Source organism: Toxorhynchites rutilus, chromosome 3, assembly GCF_029784135.1.
Source record: "Toxorhynchites rutilus septentrionalis strain SRP chromosome 3, ASM2978413v1, whole genome shotgun sequence".
Lineage (NCBI taxonomy): Eukaryota > Metazoa > Arthropoda > Insecta > Diptera > Culicidae > Toxorhynchites > Toxorhynchites rutilus.
This window is the reverse complement of record NC_073746.1, coordinates 44944729-44964020: the sequence shown is the minus strand read 5'-3', so window position 1 is coordinate 44964020 and position 19292 is coordinate 44944729. Positions and strand designations below refer to the sequence as shown.

The window sequence follows — 19292 nt, the reverse complement described above, 5'->3', positions numbered from 1 at the left end:
TGTCACCATCTTTCTTGTTTACACGGAATTTGAGAGTGGTCTGTCATTTGTTTTATCTGCACTGCTCGATTTCCTAAGTTCTTATGAAGCATCATATAATAACCCATTAGAACAACCACACACAATGAATTACATATGGCTACTCGACTAAAAATAACCGATCCTTCTCACCCGACCAGATCTCCCACAAGGGTGATGGAAATATGGTTGGAAAGCTTCTACAACATGTACCTTATTCCACCCCAACATGCACGATACAAATGTGCTGGCATGTACCAATACACCAAGGTTGGATGTTTGGTCGAATGCTCTCCGCCTCTTTTCCCGCATTCCGTTCGGGTGGCGTGACAACGTATGATACATTTCTGTACAATTCCAATTTACCACAGCCCCACATAGGATGATTACGAGCCATAACGAAAATTCCGGGCTGAATTAGTGAAGTGCCATCGTTTGACTAGTGGCCTTCCGCTCCGAAAACTGGTCACAGCATCTGCAGCGACAGGTTTACACCGAACAAGCAGAACACCTGCCCACTCGACATTTTTCCCTTTTTTCCCACCTCGACAGAGGAAAACATGCTACATGTCGCCCATAATGAATGAAAATGAATGGAAAAACGAAGCAGGATTGTTCCGCATTCGGGTTTTACGTGTGCCAGCTCTCGTAGGCACTAGCGAACCTGCAATCATGGGGTAATTGGATTAGACGTTGATAACATCATTTAAATTTTTGGATATAGTCCAATCCGCAGCCCTCATTGTTTGTGCGACTTTGTCTCGCTGCGACGCGTGAAAATATTTCGCGATCATTCGTTGTTTCAAGCCACAATGGGTTCCATTATATAATACTGTCAGAAACAAACATTCAAACGTATTTTTCCGCGTACCAATCAACAACTGTTGCTTGACTGTGCACGATTATTCAACGGAAATGAAAATATGTTCACTTCCGAGCGGATTTCGTTCTACTGGATTCAGATACCCAAGAAGCACTACGCACCGCACCCTTTTTTTGGGTGTTGCGTGCTAATATGGTGACGTCTACATTTTGTACACCACAGTGGAAACAATTTATTTCAATTTGTTCGCAGGAAGAGGCACTAACGGACGGATGCGGCAACGCACCACGCACCAGATTACTGTTGATTAATAACTGTTGGACAGTGAATGGCCGCTGATGAGAGGCGAAATCTGTCCTGTCATTGCTGATGATTTATAGCTTTCGTCGTCGGAATGACTCAGCCGGGATGGCATCGCCAGATTTGTGATTAAAGGAGCGATATCGGTGGGTGATCGGACCCACAGTTGCTGTGAATCCAATCAGGAAACCCGAAACTAGATTAAGTGGATTAAAATATATTTTTTATCCTAAATGAAAATCAACGACTACATTTACTGGTAATCTTCTCCGAGCCAATACCCCGAAAATTGCCAGCGACCCTATCCCAGCGAATCCCCCCCGAGGCGGATGTTATCAGAATGCTATAAATAAAAATTCCTTCCGCTATGGTAGAGATTCCAGGGTCTCGAAGGGACAGACTTTCCGATATAATGGGATTTCGGCAAACAGACCACTACCAACAGATGTATTCGCATTAGTTTGCTCGATATCGCCAATTGCGCAGAATGTTGGAGCCCGTTATAGCTAAACGCACCATTCGAAACCCTCGTTTTTCATCCAATTTAATAGCGATATATATTTTCTCACCCTCTCTCCACCCCCTGCACAGATCGACGAAAATGAAAGCACCCGCGCTGTGGGCGGCCATCGGAGCGATACTAATCTTCAGTGGCACTGCGAACGCATGGGGCGGTCTTTTCAACAGATTTTCACCGGAAATGTTGGCCAACATGGGCTACGGCAGCCACGGGGGAGCCTATCGGCCGCAAACGTTCCTTCAGGTAAGTGGAAAGTGAGAAGAAAAAAAATGCAGACACTCACAAAAACCGTGGGTTTGATCGAACATTTTCCATTTGTCATGAATGAACAGCATGTTACAACAAATCATGACATCAATATTTACTGCTGCTAGCGTAGCGAAAATACACGCTGTTACCTATGTTATTACAGCTTGATAATTTGTTGGATTGTAATAAAAAACGAGGATTGCTTTTATATTTATTATTTTCTAAATCAGAAAAGTGAAGGCTGAAAAAACGCTTCCAAAAGCAATAACACAGTAACGAAAAGAACACCTCCAAGTTGGGAAGTGAAGTATGGTGCCATCACGTAGTAAGTGGCACCGATAAAAAAGGACAAAAAATCGATCGAAAAATATACATTTACCATAATGCCATCACTCCGAAGCACCGAGGGTCTGATTGCATTTACTGATACAGCAGAGAAAAAAGGAAACATGGAAACGAAATATAACACAACTGTACGACACAACATCCACTGCTAATTGTGTTTGTCAATTTCGTTATTTAAAATGTATGAAACTGGGTTCGAATCAAAATTGGAAATAAAAATTGCGAGAGTCATTAAATATTAATCATACGAAAAAGATTACCCCGCAGGCTATCAAATATTTCCGAACACAAATGCTGATAGATTCGGGGAATCGATCCTTTAGCGAAAATGCTGTGAAATTTGATATATCTGAAGCACCGTTCTGATTTCTAGAATCTGCTCCCATTTCTATCATAAACTTTGAACAACATGGCCCTTTGGCTAGCATTATAGTAGTGTGTACTACGAAAACCGTCTTGGAAAGTTTTATATTACTCGCAATCTACAGAACCATCAATATGAAATTCTTCGAAAACATATCTCTTCAATTTTTTTTTTTTCAGCGAAAGGAATGCATTCGGTGACTCGGAAAATATCTGTCAATCAATTAATAGAAACTTTTCTCTTAGTACCAAAATTGTAAAACAATAGCAAAAGTGTAATTTGTATAAAGGGTGTGTCACATCAAATTGCATCACGGAAAAAACGCTGTAGAAATTCGCCCAGTAGACCGATCCTTCTGAAAATTTTAGACAGTAAAATAAAAACTATTGAACAACTTTTGGCATTTTCTTTTTATTCATACTTCGATCCCAGGCCCGTATGCTCGCACCTTCCTCTTTACCCCGTCCATAAGGTTCTGTACAACGTCAGGTTGTAGTTTTTTTTTAACAGAAATCCATTTTCTCTTGAAGTCCGCCTCCGATTTGACAACTTTTGGGTTCTTCCGGAGGGCCTGCTTCATAATCGCCCAATATTTCTCTATTGAGCGAAGCTCCGGCGCGTTGGGCGGGTTCATTTCCTTTGGCACGAAGGTGACCCCGTTGGCTTCGTACCACTCCAACACGTCCTTTGAATAGTGGCACGAAGCGAGATCCGGCCAGAAGATGGTCGGGCCCTCGTGCTGCTTCAATAGTTGTAGTAAGCGCTTCTGTAGGCACTCCTTAAGGTAAACCTGCCCGTTTACCGTGCCGGTCATCACGAAAGTCCGCTTTGACGTAGGTTTCATCGTCCATTACCAGGCAATGCGGCTTCGTCAGCATTTCGGTGTACAGCTTCCGGGCTCGCGTCTTCCCCACCATGTTTTGCCTTTCGTCGCGGTTAGGAGCCTTCTGAGCCTTGTATGTACGCAGGCCCTCCCGCTGCTTGGTCCGCTGGACGAATGAACTTGACAAATTCAGCTTATTGGCCACATCCCGGACCGAACTTCTCGGATCACGTCTAAACTGCTTAACTACGCGCTTGTGATCTTTTTCACTGACGGAGCATCCATTTTTGCCGTTCTTCACCTTCCGGTCGATGGTTAGGTTCTCGAAGTATCGTTTTAGTACTCTGCTGATCGTGGATTGGACGATTCCCAGCATCTTACCGATGTCCCGATGTGACAACTCCGGATTCTCGAAATGAGTGCGCAGGATTAATTCACGACGCTCTTTTTCGTTCGACGACATTTTTCCAAATTTACGAAAAATTGACAGTGAAGCATGGCCAACGTGATCTATACACTCTTATCTGATTATAAGCGAAAGCTGAAGATATAATTCCTAAGAATTAAATTTCTACAGCGTTTTTTCCGTGATGCAATTTGATGAGACACACCCTTTACACCTGTTTGATCTATCGATTATTTTTCTTCTAGTACATGGTTTCAACGCTCAGGCGTTTCTGCATTACGGAAAAATTGGAAATAATGCTTTATCACTTAATACGTTGTGTTCCGTCTGCAGGAAACTGTAGAGTGGACTGTATGAATTTGTTGATCCACTCATGGAGACAACTGTGCGGGGTAGGAACCCTTGTGTTCCTCACGCTTTTTCTCGATGTATGGGAGCTAGAGTGCCAATGAAAATAGCCATCTCAAATGTTCAAAGCGAACTTGATTAAAAATGTTGATTCCCACGAAAAATTACCCTATGCAAAATATCAGCTCAATCGGACTTCATTTAGTAGTGTCGGCCAGTTCGCAAGTTCGAGATTTTTGAAAACCGATAAATCACCCAAGGGGAAAATCGGGGTTTTCGAAAAAAATATGTTAATGCCAAATGTTTTAAAATCGCATGAAACGTCAAGATCTACTGTCATCTCGAAAAGAAATTTTTGTCAAAAATCGACGCTCTTGGACTTTATTGTTTTTTTGGAATATTAGGCAAAACGTATGGTTTAGGGTGGCTCTGCAAAATATTAGCTCATTCGGACTTCATTTACTATTGTCGCAGATGTCAAAATTTAAGTTTTCTGAAAATCGAAAAATCACCCAAGGGGACAGTAAAGGAAATCGGGGTTTTCAAAAAAAAAAAAGTTGATGCCAAATGTCTTAGAATTGCGAAACGTCGAGATTTACTGTTATCTCGAAAAAAAATGTTTGTCAAAAATCGACATACTGGCGCTTGGTCGTTTTTTGTCTGAAAAGTCGTTTTTTGATGAATTTTTTTTTCGAGATAGTAGTAAATCTCGACGTTTCATGCATTTCCAAGACATTTGAAATCAAAACAATTTTTTTAAACCCCAATTTCCTTCCGCAGCCTTGGATTTTTTTTCGATTTTCAGAAAACTTAAATTCTTACATCTGCGACAATAGTAAATGAAGTCCGATTGAGCTGATGTTTTGCACACGGTAGTTTTTCGTGGGAATCTACATTTCGAAAATTCGACCTGTAATTAATAACACAATTCGGCATTTTTTAATGAAATTTATAAAATAAGAAACTTGAGTAATAAAAAAAGAGTAAATAACCCCTTCTTTATTACTCGACTTTGAAACAACAATTTTAAAAATCGTTCTATGTCGTTTTGATGAAACTGCAAACCCTTTTTCAAATAATATTTTAAGCTCTTGTTTCACAAATTCCAAAAATTATCGAAATCCTCTACTTTGTCACGATATTACGGCAGTACTTCAAGGCTATTAGTGGCAGCTCATCAAATCTAACCAAAAACCATCAAGATTGTTCGTGTACTTTGACCCATTAGCGGCCCATCTGTAAACAATATTTTTTTACGAAAACCATTGGAGTAATTTTTATTATTGGCACTAGGGAAGCCCCAATGTTCAGGAATTATATTTTTCCATTCTTCCATTTTCCAGGAAGTAACTATTTGAAATCGAGCAATATCCTAAACCTGCATTTGTCTTATTCGGCTTTCATAAATGCATTAGTTTTACATTCAGGGACGAACAAGTACAGGAAGATCAAATGGCTGCTGTGCAAATGAGTCGACTGTAAATCGCGTTCGAAATACAGTCCTGGAGAGCGAAAATATTGCAACCTAGGCTCCGCTTCGACAGTGTGTTGAGAATAAAAGATGCACTGACAAAAACGGGGGTGGGTTTTCAGACGCTGTGCCGAATAAAAGGGAATATGTCACAATATTTGATAACGCTATATATGCGCCGATTCCGTAAGCGTGCGCTGAAACATGTGTACATAATATGATTCGACACATCCGCTCCTTCGCGGAATTCCATTACAATAATCAACCATGTATTGCAAAACGTTCAGTGTAGTGTAAGTGTAAGTGTAACACAATCTAGTAACTGTTTTGTTGGGAAAAGCTTCAAAGCTGAAACAAATTATTTAAATCTTCAAATATTTAAATCAATCGTCACAAATCACACATCATTCGAGAACCGATCGTTCAATTTGAGCTGTCAACTTTTTTGTGTTATTAGTCCATGCAAATTCACGTTAACGCATTTACCTTCGTGTTCCGCTGGTTTGAAGCGGAAATAATTTTGGAGAATACTTTGAATTATTTCATCCATACAAAACCTAGGAGTCATCTCTTCCAGGCTCACAAAACCAGTTTTTAGCATAGCCAGGTTTGCCAACTACAATTTTCAAATACCAGAAAAAAATGAAAATACAAATCAGGAAGAAATCAGGATAGGATTTATTTTGTTCTAAAAATTTTCGCCAGCATTCACACAGCTCGAAAATTCTATTCTCCCAGAACATATTTGTTTTCTCGTATTTTTCATGCTAGCCAAAGAATTAATTTTGTTGTGCCATTGAGAAAATTTTACATGGATCTATTGATCGTTTTCTCTTTTTTCCCAAAAAACTACAAAATCACTACAGTGAGTTACAGAGAAACCATTGTTCAATACTTCTTTGAACTCATCGTCCATACCTTGGAATGAATCATTACTAACCAAACGATCAGCAGTGGATGAATTGTTAAATGTTTTTCTAATTTTAATGTCATTTGATTCGATTTTAGATATATTTACTATAGTTCCACCATTACTGTTTATTCAACTTTGAATCTCAGAAGCAAATGTTATAAGATTTAACATCCGTACCTCTCACGCTAAAGGTCACAGGCTCAATTCTCACTCCCGACATTCTTCCTTCGAATGGAAGTGAGCGGTTCGAGTGGACGAACCACCCAAAGGTGTTGGAAGTTACTTTAATGAAGAAAAAAACGGCTACTCGTACATACACATCATTCATTAATCCTTAATCTCGTTTTATTTCTTAAATTCGTCAGATATTCTGGTTCCTTGTAATTTTCTGGCATTGTTTGAAAAGCTTCGAAACATTTGTGCGTAGTGAAAATAATTCGGGATTTTCACGCAGGAAAAGCTTATTCCGTCGATTTGCAACGATCAAATATATTGATAGAAAAATAAGGTGCAGTTTTATGTCAGGAGATTTGAATTTAATGTAAGTTTCATAGTTGTGTGGACCGGAGAGCTATTATGACAATTCTTATTTCCAATCAGGAAAAGTTTGACATGGATTCCAGCCTATTTTCACGGATAATTTTCATTCTGATGAAGGAAAGAGCACAAACATCAGGAAAAATCAGAACACTTTCTAAAAAATCAGGCAAAATTGAGTGTTTGTGAGGATATCAGGTAACGTATCAAAAAGTCTGGGTAATGGGTTGGGTTCTCTGAACATAAAATTGAAAAAAACGAAAAAACGAATCGCTCTAAATCAGGCTGAGAGTCCCTGCCTATTTTGAGCAAGATACACCTTTTCCAGAATGGATCGATACCATCGACCCCTATAATCAAATTTCTATAAAACATATTTTTATCTAAGTTATGTGAGTAAACTTGACATCATTTTTAAATCAAGAAATATACATAAAATTCAGTAAATATCAAGTATAATTTAAAAATTATTAAGGAGGCTGTACGCCATGGAAACTTGAAAGAAATTAAAAATATACTTCTGGCCTAAAATGTTCTCTGGGATGGCTACTTTACTGTAGTTTTTGTCCCAGGTTTGTCCGATGCTCCGTTCCGAGGTTACAAGCCAATTAGTGGACCAAAGTCTATGCATAAGGAGCCCGGATCCAAAATTTAAAACGCGTTTTTCTCGAAACTGAGTTTTGCAAACTGGTGGGAGCTCTACCTCCGGAACGGTCCATCCGATTTTGATGGAATAGTTTTTCCCAGATTCTCCACTAAATTTCCTGTCATCGTACGTGGGATATTTTTGATATTTTGAAAAATGAAATTTTGGTGAATGTTTTTGTCTCGATTTTTGAGGCAAAAACGTAACTTTTTTACAAAAAAAGTCGCCATTTCTTTAAAAATCAATATTTTGTAAAAACCCTACGTACGATGACAGCAAATATATCCAAGAAAAGATATATTTTAGATTACGTAAAAAAATCATTGGTTGAAATCTTGTAGACTTGTAGAATTCCCACAGGGTTCATCAAACCGGTTGGAGCTATTCAGGGGACAGTCCAATTGACACCAATATATTTTTTGTATGTTAAGTAATATATACCTAATAAAACTGGGATATCAGATTAGTCATAGTAGTAATTTTCTCGTTGAAAAAAATAGCGGAAATCACATACTTTTTATGGTGTTCATAGTGTACTACCCCCTTAATACAAATTACAACAATAATAGTTTCTACTAAAATATTAACCATTCTAGTAACAAGTTCACGTAACTCAACTTATACAATATCTTGAAAGTTTCAAATAAGAACTTGTGTCAGTTTTCGAACCCTGGGAAATCGACATCGACCCACTTTGAAAATTCCTACTCTAAATCAACCGAAATCATACAGAAACCAAAAGCTGCGAAAACAGGTGGAGACGCTTGGTATAATTATTTTCAGTTCATGAAAGCTTTACGGCCAAGGTACGGATAATTGACTAGGGGCTTCAGATTCTGGACTGAAATACTTGTTTACCAGATCAAAACCCAATCGAAAATTTATGGAAAGTGATCGTACGAAAAGTATAAATAACTAAGCTAAGTGTGAAAGTATTGAACAACTTAAACGAACAGATTTCTCTGTGTGGAACGAGATACCAATTTCAACATGTCGCAGTCTGGTCGAAACCACGGCGAATATATTGTTTGAACTGATTGAGATCTAAGAAGACCTGCGAACTGTGAACTTGTTGTAATTCTTGCGAAGTCGAAGTCAATTTTGTAAAGGAGTGACAATTTTCCATCTGGTTTTATAGTTACAAACACCGCCATTTTGGTTTTGTGAATGTTTCTCGGTTGAAGCTAGAATTGTTTATAGTTATTATATTCGACTCTATGTACATCACTTCATCCGGGCTCTTTTATCTCTGGAAACTAAGAAAAGTGATTCAATGATTATGAGTCGATGTGTATTATTAGAAAATATGTTTGTATATAATTAAAGTGCCAATTAAAATAGTTCGAATATGATTTGCTCAAGAAAAAAGTGTTTCTGATCTACACATTATTCACTCAAATTGGCGAGTTTAAAATGTTTCATTTTAAGTGAAAACAGTAAAATCTCGATATTATTACTATAATTAAAGTTTCATCAGTTGTAATATTTGCGAGACTATAAAATGAAGTTCCTCATTCCGGACATCTGCACCGTGCATTTATGTATTCGATCCATTGCTGGTAACAAAATAATTCATTATGACAAATCGCCACATCCAATCGTAGGTTCGTCCTGTATCCGACATTATCACCCACATAAAATCATCGGAACCCGCTAGCTGCGGTTGACATTTCATCACCGAACGAACATTCGCGCGATAATATTTAATAATAGCATTAAGCTTGCACATCATGTATAGCTAAATCGAGACACCCATAGCAATTCGCTTTTATGATTATGACAATCACGAAAATGGTAATTACTAATTGTCGCCCTCAGTTTGAAAATGAATTAAATTACGGCATACTTAATAGGGTGGTGGGTATTTTTTTTGCACCAATTTTGTTGCCAAATAGGTGAAGATCGTAGGATATTGTGTGGGTTCTGTGGCAAGGGAGGTATTCGCATTGAATAAATATTCATGAAATAGGCCCGAAGCAAGAAAACAGAGTATAACGATTATGTAACTTTCCATTTTGGGGTGATTTTTTCGAGGTTTGCAAAGGACTGGTTGTTAAGAATTGTTAGGAATTGCACAACTTTTCATTAAAATCATAATGCAAAAATAACCCTACTTCGATACCGATATCTGCTTTTGACGACATCGTCAAACCACCCGGTCATACCCTTATCATTCAGATAACCTTTTCTTAGTTCGCGTTGACTGGTAAAGATAGCTGCCCTCTATCATCTGTCAGGAAATAAAAGAAAAATGCCCAAAGGACACCTGTTGTGCTGCTCAGAGAAACTTTTCTTTGTTGTGGCTTTCTCTCTGCGAAAATCCGCCAGACAAAAAATAAGGTTATTGATGCATGCTGCTGGCATAATATAACTTCTTAACTGTCAAAGTAACCCTTCATAATCTTTCTCTTGGGAGGAAAAACTTGCAAAAACCAGTGCTCTCCACTCGGTTGGACCGAGGGTTTTCCTGTTTTTTTTTTTGTTTTCTTTTGCAATTTTTCGCAGACTGGGAAAAAGTAGGAACTAAATATAAAGGAAATGTAGAATTTGCTGCCGGTGAACTATAAAGAGCACCATCATTGAATAATTTTGATCCGGGTGGACTAATAACCCCCTGGAGAATGAAGGGTTAGTATCGCCGATAGTGAGAAAACGCGATGCTCACTGTTTTCAGTGAAGGAACATATTACGACCTTATTTGGACAGAATGACCCAAAATTGTATTGTATTTTGAAAATGCTCTATTGAATATGTGTCAAAGATAGTTTTTGCGCTTTCTAACATTAATCATTTTAACATCAAGAGCAAATTCGAGAACCTAAATTGTTTATATAACATCGGCATCGACATTGTATTTGGTTTAATCGGATAGGGACCGCCAAACAGTCGACCAACACAATACACGTAATCAAACACAAACCAAGAGTCTCCCAGATTCTTTTGTATCTCGACTAAACAAATTATGCATGCCCAGATTCAACAAAAACGAATACCACAGCAAAACTAGATATAGATTTAACAGAATCGAACCCAGTGATACCTATTCTGGAAGTAATACCCAAGTGTTTTTAAGTAAACGTTATGTCCCACACATTTGATTACATTCAGACAACATAACAAATCAGAACGATCAGCCATCCGCAAACACTTCAAATGTTCGATGGATCTGAAAATGGGATGTCCGTTGAGTTGTCTCGAAATGAAAACGGCAGGCGATTTAATTTGAAACTGTTATCGGAGGGTTTTGTTCAGTATGAATTATACATTAACAAATGCGAGGACGTGCAAAAAAACTGATCCCATTTATCTTCCGCTGTTCTATAGAACGAAATTCTGGACGAGGAGCAGCAGAATCAACGCGTAGAGGAAGACGTCTGCTATGGCAAGCCTTGCTACTCCAACGAGAACTGCTGCCCGGGATTGATCTGCGTGAATGTTGATGGAGGTAAGCTAGCATCAGTTTGTATCTTTATATTTACTGTCGTTTAACTTTAAACTCATATCTTTATTCTCACATCGCTTGCTCACTATATGTGTTGCGTAATCCGTGCTGATTAACGGGAGGAATGAAAATTGATTCAAGAAAAAAATATGCAACATACTAAACATACCTCAACATACGATCTATTGTATTTGTGTCAATTCGTTCAATGTTCTGTATCATCAGTGTGTTTCCCACATTCAATTCACATAAGCAACATTGTATGTATACATGAAACACTAAATGTACACCGATAGCATGTAAAAAAAAGTTCATCCATCCCTGGTCAACTTTCATATTTTCACCGAAAAATGCAATACACTCCATCAATATGATGTTTATTCTTCTAGCGGTAGAGATAACTCCAAATCATAGTCATGTGATATGAAAGTAACCTTGATTAATTTTCGAGATGAAATGATTGAAATAACAATTAGAAAAAATAAACGAAAAAGTATGTCTATGTTATTTCGGATATTCACATAATGTTTTTTTGGTATGAATGACAACTTGGCACCGCCGTGGCATTGATTCAACAAACTTTGCTGTAGTTCCTGGTGCGATTTTTTTCACTCAATCGCAATTACTTGCCGCAGTTTTTGGAGGCCTTCTCGATTTCTTGAATCTTAATTTTAGGAATAGTTCACAAATGTTCCATTGGGTTGAGGTCAGAGAATTGTACAGGCCACTCCAAAGCTTCGATTTTTCTTTCCTTTATTTTAATTTGATGCCAACGTTGAGATATGCATTGGTTTTCCATTTTTCTGGAATATGTGCCGACGAATTAGTTTCCGCTTTGTATGTTTTGCTTTCGTTTCTAGACTCACATTAGATTCGAAAATGATAAACAAATACAAATGGCAAAATAATTGTCCAGATTTCAAATAAAAAACAGAACATGCCAATGATGAGCAGAAGTGGAATAACTTTGTTTACATATTGTGTGTATTCAATCGCCCCCATAGTATTGCACTAAAATTCTCCGCCATTCAGGTTTTTCACTATATCAGATGCACCGAATCCATTTGATTCATCCGTCCGCACCAGCTTTCTTCTGTAGTTTATCAACATTATTTATTACTTTTAGTTGTATCCTTCGTTACTACTGCAGATACTAGCAATATCTGATTGAAGATCCTGTTGATGGATTTACTGTTCATGACAATTTACTTGTATGAAGAGGAATCGCAATTTTCAAGACAAATGACCGCTATACAAGAAATGCGAAAATGTGACTTTGCAATCCAACAATGCTCGACAACACATTACGAAACTGATAAAAACCTACTTGAAATGCATAATAGAGAAGTTCCAACCGAATTTGTATTGCATAATTGACTGTAGAACTAACTCGGTTCAGAACGAAGTGTTTGTTGTGATTACAAAAGAGCGGCAAGGATTTCAAATATGGAAAAGGATAAAATTATAAGAAGTTATGTCCAAGATACGACCGCATTGTTAACGTAGGGCTACGAAATTATTTTATTCATTGGTTTTGTTGATGGAGATTAAGATGGATTGTTGATGATAATATACAGAATCACTCTACCCAAACAACATGAAAATTGACACAGTGCCTCCACCGAACAAAACTGGACTACTGTGGTGTGTTGGATCGATAGTATAAGAACGAAGACTCAGGTCGGGTAGCGCTCAGTTCTCTAGTGTAAACGTGTCTCTAGACACCTTAAGTTGTAATAAATCTTAAACTAAACTCTCGGCCCTGGGAATGGCCATATGAAAAGCCTCGCTACTGCTATCGTTTGGTCACTTGCTGGCTGACTGTTGAATAGAGAATGAGCGAAACAGACATACTCGCGTTTTATTTTTGTTCAGGTCAGGAGAGCAAAAATTAAAATCGTTTGCTACTGCCGATGCTGTTGCTGCTGCTGTAGTAGTTTTAGATGATTTTGCTGGTTTGCCTCCACTCATATTACTGATGTTAGATTTGATTACTCTACTTTTTTCAGGGTTTTTTATTTTGGTTAATGGTGTTAACTACTGAGCATATTTTAAAACACACTGGCTAGCTGGTGAGGCTAGCGATGCAACGTATCGCATTGCATTTTCTCTGATCGCTAGCTGACACAAGACTGCGATTTGAAACCATGAATTACGAAAACCCTTTACACCCAATAAGTTGAAAACGGACGGAGCATAAATAGCAATATTTTTTTCTCTTTACATTGTCCATAGAACGCATTCGTATTTGATTCACAATAACACATAAATACGATTCGCTATCCAACTCTTGACGAGTAAAGTTCAGTGTCGTTATTGTGCGTTGCCACTTTTACTATTGTGCGATTGGTATAGTGTACGAGTGAAGGTCATTGCTGTCCGCTTTCGAATTGACCTTTTGTGAAGTGGAACAAAGGAAGCAGCGCTCTTGCAGCTTGCAGCCCTTGGCGGCTGTTGAACATTGGCATAACGGGATCGCCATCGTGTGGCTGTCGTTAACGGGAATTATCATCACGTGACCGTGTGAGCTATTCTTGCGATATTGTGTTGATCCATAGCGCGTAGCCTCTGTCTCTCCCTGGTTAGGGCAGTAGAGCGCAGTATCGGAACAACTTTTATATTAAGGTACACATATTTAATATTAATATTATTGTTCAACTCATATGTTCATTGCTTAATATTATCATCATAATTTTTTGTTTGTTTGTTTTGTTATTTTTTTTTGAGATTATTGTTAAAATCAATAATAGATTAGAAATAAGACAAAAATTTTTGTAAAATGGAGAATAGTGGAGGATCTCCAGAGATGGAGTTCTCCGATAATGAATCCCATTCAAGATCTGGGAAAAAACATAAACGAGTCCCTCAAAAAGAAGATAATTCTTCTGGGGACGAATCTGCTCATCCTTCCAAGCCCCCCTCTAAGAAAATAGCAAGCCTCCCTTCTGAACCCACTGTTACTTCCACTCCCCCTCTCCCATCATCGATTTCGCTTCCCCCTTCTGATGTTTCCGATCCAACCCAATCCTCGTCCTCGTCCTCGTACTCGTCTTCTCCCTCTGTTGTTTCCGCTCCACGTGTCAGAGTTTATCCAGAAGATGCACCTGGAACTGGCCCTTGGGTTGTTTTCCTCCGGCCAAAACCAAAAGGAAAAAGCCTTAACGTGATTCAGATCATGAAAGATCTAGCCAGATACACTTCTGTATCTGAAATTCGCAGGGTTAGACCGAACAAATTGCGGGTTGTCGTGAATGAACGGAAACACGCAAACGAGATTGTTGCTGACCAACACTTCACTCTCGAATATAGAACATTTATACCCTCCCATAACGTAGAAATTGAGGGGGTGATAACTGAAACGGGTCTGACGAGCGAACAAATAAAAAAAAGAAGGAAAAGGCAAGTTCAAGAAGCTTCCCTCAATGGAAGTAAAGATCTTGGACTGTCGCCAACTCGGGAAACTCTCCCATGATGGGGACCAAACTAAATTTACGCCGTCAGACTCGTTTCGAGTCACCTTTGCTGGTGCCGCCCTCCCTGACTACGTTATGGTGGACAAATTGAGACTACCTGTGCGACTCTTCGTGCCAAAGCCCATGACTTGCAACAAATGCAAGTCAGTTGGTCACACTTCAGATTATTGTGCCAACAAGGAGCGCTGTGCCACTTGCGGAGAGCAACATGATGGGAAATCCTGCAGTGCGACTGAGCATAAGTGTCCATATTGCGGAGGATCCCCACACGCGCTCTCAGCTTGTGAAACTTACAAGAGTCGCTGGGAGAAACTGAAGCGCTCTTTAAACGAACGCTCGAAGCGCACTTTTGCGGAAATTTTAAAGAGCGCTTCTCCACTGGCCCAACAACAACAACAACCAATCTCAACACACAATATCTTTTCCACGTTGCCAGTTGATGAAATGGAAGCGGACACAGCTAGCGGGGGCACACCGTTTATTTTCAAAGGGAATCCCCGGCGCAAAAATGTGACCACTCCCAAAGTTCAAGAACAAGTCCCCCCGGTGATACCCCCAGTTAGCTTGCCTAAAAAATCGAGTGCAGCGGACAAGCAAAATCAGGTTCCTCCTGGCTTCCGTGGGAATAGTTCACCTTCGAACGACCCAGCACTCGAGGGGACATCAAAAACCCCTGTCCCTGTTTTTCCGTCCAGCTCAACTTCCCAATCGGGATTTATAAAGTTGTCTGACCTTTTGGATCAAATCTTCAAGTGTTTTAATGTTTCCGACTCCATCAGAACCATTGTCATCTCAATGCTTCCAGTATTAAAGACAATTTTGCAACAATTGATGCAAACATGGCCCCTCCTTGCAATGATTATCTCTCTTTGATGTCTAATTCAAATAGAGAGGTCGGAGATATCACTGTTTTACAGTGGAATTGTCGTAGTCTTATCCCTAAATTGGATACATTCAAATTTTTAATTCATAAGTTCAATTGTGATGTTTTTGCTCTGTCCGAAACATGGCTTTCTTCGCGAGATGATCTCTCTTTCCATGATTTCAATATTATACGCTTGGACCGTGATGACAGATACGGAGGGGTGTTATTGGGGATCAATAAGTGCCACTCATTTTTTCGAATTGACCTTCCACCTATTGGAGGGATTGAAGCTGTTGCTTGTCATGCAAACATCAGAGGAAAAGACCTCTGTATTGTCAGCTTGTATTGGCCTCCGAGAGCTGCGGTTAGCCGCAAGCAACTTGTTGACATGTGCTCACTTCTTCCTGAGCCACGATTGATCTTGGGAGACTTCAACTCTCACGGAACTGCCTGGGGGGAACAGTACGACGACAATCGTTCATCGTTGATATATGACCTTTGTAACAGCTTCAATATGACCGTTTTGAATACTGGGGAAACAACACGTGTTCCTAAACCTCCTGCTAAACCAAGTGCTCTTGACCTCTCGCTTTGCTCGAATTCACTATCGTTAGATTGCAAGTGGAATGTAATCCAGGACCCCAACGGTAGTGATCACTTGCCAATCAAAATTTCCATCACCATTGGGTCGAATTCTTCTGAATCTATAAACATGGCATATGACCTCACATTGACTGGAAAAAATATGCGGACGCGATTGCTCTAGCCATCAATTCCAGAGATGGTTTGCCTCCATTGGAGGAGTATAACTTCATTTCTCGTTTGATCTATGACAGCGCGGTTCGTGCTCAAACGAAACCCATCCCAGGTTCCACTATTCGTCGAAGGCCTCCCAATCTATGGTGGGATAGCATATGTTCCATGCTTAATGTAGAAAAATCGAATGCATTTAAAGCTTTTCGGAAACGTGGAACCCCTGAAAATTTTCAGACGTATTTGGACCTTGAAAATCAATTTAAAAACTTGATCAAAGGGAAAAAAACGTGCTTATTGGCGAAATTTCGTGGGAGGTTTGTCACGAGAAACGTCAATGAAAAAATTATGGAAAGTGGCTCGAAACATGAGAAATCGCTCTTCAACGAATGAAAGCGAAGAATATTCACATCGATGGATTTTGAATTTTGCACGGAAGGTTTGTCCTGATTCCGCTCCTGTGCAAAAAATTGTTCGAGATATACCACAAGATAGGTGCGATCTTGATTCCGAGTTTTCGATGGTAGAATTCTCTCTTGCTCTCCTTTCATGTAACAATTCTGCTCCGGGATCGGATAGAATTAAGTTCAACTTGCTGAAAAATCTCCCTGATGTGGCGAAACATCGCTTGTTGAACTTATTCAATCGGTTTCTGGAGCATAATATTGTTCCAGATGATTGGAGACAAGTACGAGTTATAGCTATTCAAAAGCCCGGAAAACCCGCGTCCGACACACAATATGGGTTCCGCAGGGGCAAGGGGACGAATGATTGTCTTGCGTTGCTTTCTTCAGAAATTCAAATGGCTTACGCCGAAAAAAAACAAATGGCTTCAGTATTCTTGGACATAAAGGGGGCCTTTGATTCTGTTTCAATAGAGGTTTTGTCAGACAAATTACACTCTCGGGGTCTGCCGCCTCTATTGAATAATATGTTATATAACTTGCTTTGTGAGAAACATTTGAACTTTTCTCACGGAGATTCGGCAGTAAGTCGGGTCTCTTACATGGGACTCCCCCAGGGCTCATGTTTAAGCCCCCTTTTGTACAACTTCTATGTAAGCGACATCGACAATTGCCTTACACAAAATTGCAGCCTAAGACAACTTGCAGATGATGGAGTGGTGTCTGTCGTAGGATCAAACGAATCCGACCTGCAAGGACCCTTACAAGATACTTTGAACAATTTTTCAACCTGGGCCAGTGGGCTAGGGATCGAATTCTCCACGTAGAAAACAGAGATGGTGGTTTTTTCTAGGAAGCATAGACCAGCAAAACCAAAGCTTCAACTTTTGGGTAAACCGATCACTCATGCTATGTCATTCAAGTATCTTGGGGTCTGGTTCGACTCCAAATGTACTTGGGGGGCCCATATTAGGTATCTGAGTAAAAAATGTCAACAAAGAATTAACTTTCTCCGTACAATTACCGGCACCTGGTGGGTAGCCCATCCCGAAGATCTTATAATGTTGTATCGAACAACTATTCTCTCAGTGATGGAGTATGGCAGTTTCTGTTTTCAATCAGCTGCCAAAACACACCTCATTAAACTCGAGCGAATTCAGTATCTTTGTCTCCGTATCGCGTTGGGATGTATGCCCTCAACGCATACCATGAGTCTCGAGGTTTTGGCAGGCCTACTCCCACTAAAAGATCGCTTCAATTTATTATCTCTTCGGTTCCTCATCCGGTGTAAGGTTATGAATCCATTGGTGATCGGAAATTTTGAGCAATTGATCGAGCTAAATTTTCATTCTGGATTCATGAATTCATATCATGAATTCACCTCTATGCAGGTTGTTCCTTCTTCGTATATTCCCAACCGTGTTTGTTTTCCTGACTACATCAATTCCTCTGTACATTTCGATCTGTTCATGAAGGAGAAAATCCATGAAAATCCAGATTATCTTAGATTGGGGTTCGTTCCTACAATCTTCAATGCAAAGTATGGGCGTATCAATTGTGATAATATATACTTTACTGATGGGTCCTCTATGAATGAGTCCACAGGATTTGGAGTGTTCAACGTATTTTTTAGCACCTCACACAGTCTTCAGAATCCTTGCTCGGTATATATTGCTGAATTGGCAGCGATATACTGGGCGCTGGACAGCGTCGCCTCACGACCTGTTGAACACTATTACATTGTAACGGATAGTCTTAGCTCTGTCGAAGCTATCCGTTCAGTGAGGCCGGAAAAGCACTCGCCGTACTTCCTTGAGAGAATACGAGAAATTTTGAGTGCTTTATCCAGACGCTGTTATGTCATTACCTTTGTCTGGGTCCCTTCACATTGCTCAATTCCGGGTAATGAGAGGGCTGACTCATTGGCAAAGGTAGGTGCAATTGAAGGCGATATTTATCAGCGTCAAATCGCCTTCAATGAATTTTATTCTTTAGTTCGCAAAAATACCATCGCTAACTGGCAACGCAAGTGGAATGAAGATGAATTGGGCCGGTGGTTTCACTCGATTATCCCTAAGGTTAGCCTCAAACCGTGGTTCAAAAGTCTAGACTTGAGTCGGGACTTTATCCGCACCTTCTCCCGACTCATGTCCAATCACTGTTCGTTAGATGCACTACTCTTCCGTTTCAATCTTGCCAGCAGCAATCTCTGCGTTTGTGGCCAAGGTTATCACGACATCGAGCACATTGTTTGGTCGTGCGAGGTGTATCTGGTCGCCAGATCGAATTTAGAAAACTCCCTTCGGGCCCGAGGAAGACAGCCCAATGTGCCGGTGAGAGATGTGTTGGCTCGGTTAGACCTTGATTACATGTCCCATATATATGTTTTCCTTAAAGCTATAGATCTTCGTGTGTGATTGTCCCTACATCCTTATACCCTCCTTTCCTTCCTTTGCGGGTAATTCGTCCCCTTGCTATAAATAGTAGAATAAGTTGAAATGTAAATAAACTATAGATATACGAATAGATTTAAGAATTGAGTGCTCATCAACATTGTTACAATTTCCTTATATCCCATCCTTCTCCTAAAAA

The 19292-nt window shown here is 39.6% G+C and overlaps 1 protein-coding gene across 3 annotated transcripts in view; it reads left to right on the top strand.

Annotated features, from left to right (window-relative positions):
- Window positions 1-19292, top strand: part of LOC129775468 (prohormone-3) — a 76417-nt gene that overhangs the window by 35005 nt on the left and 22120 nt on the right. For all 3 annotated transcript variants that reach the window (XR_008742960.1, XM_055780250.1, XM_055780249.1), the window contains exons 2-3: window positions 1733-1904; window positions 11088-11208. Coding sequence is in view for 2 of the 3 variants with exons in the window: in XM_055780250.1 (XP_055636225.1) it covers window positions 1743-1904; window positions 11088-11208 (283 nt within the window). In the remaining variant the exon portion in view is untranslated. The remainder of the gene's footprint in view (window positions 1-1732; window positions 1905-11087; window positions 11209-19292) is intronic.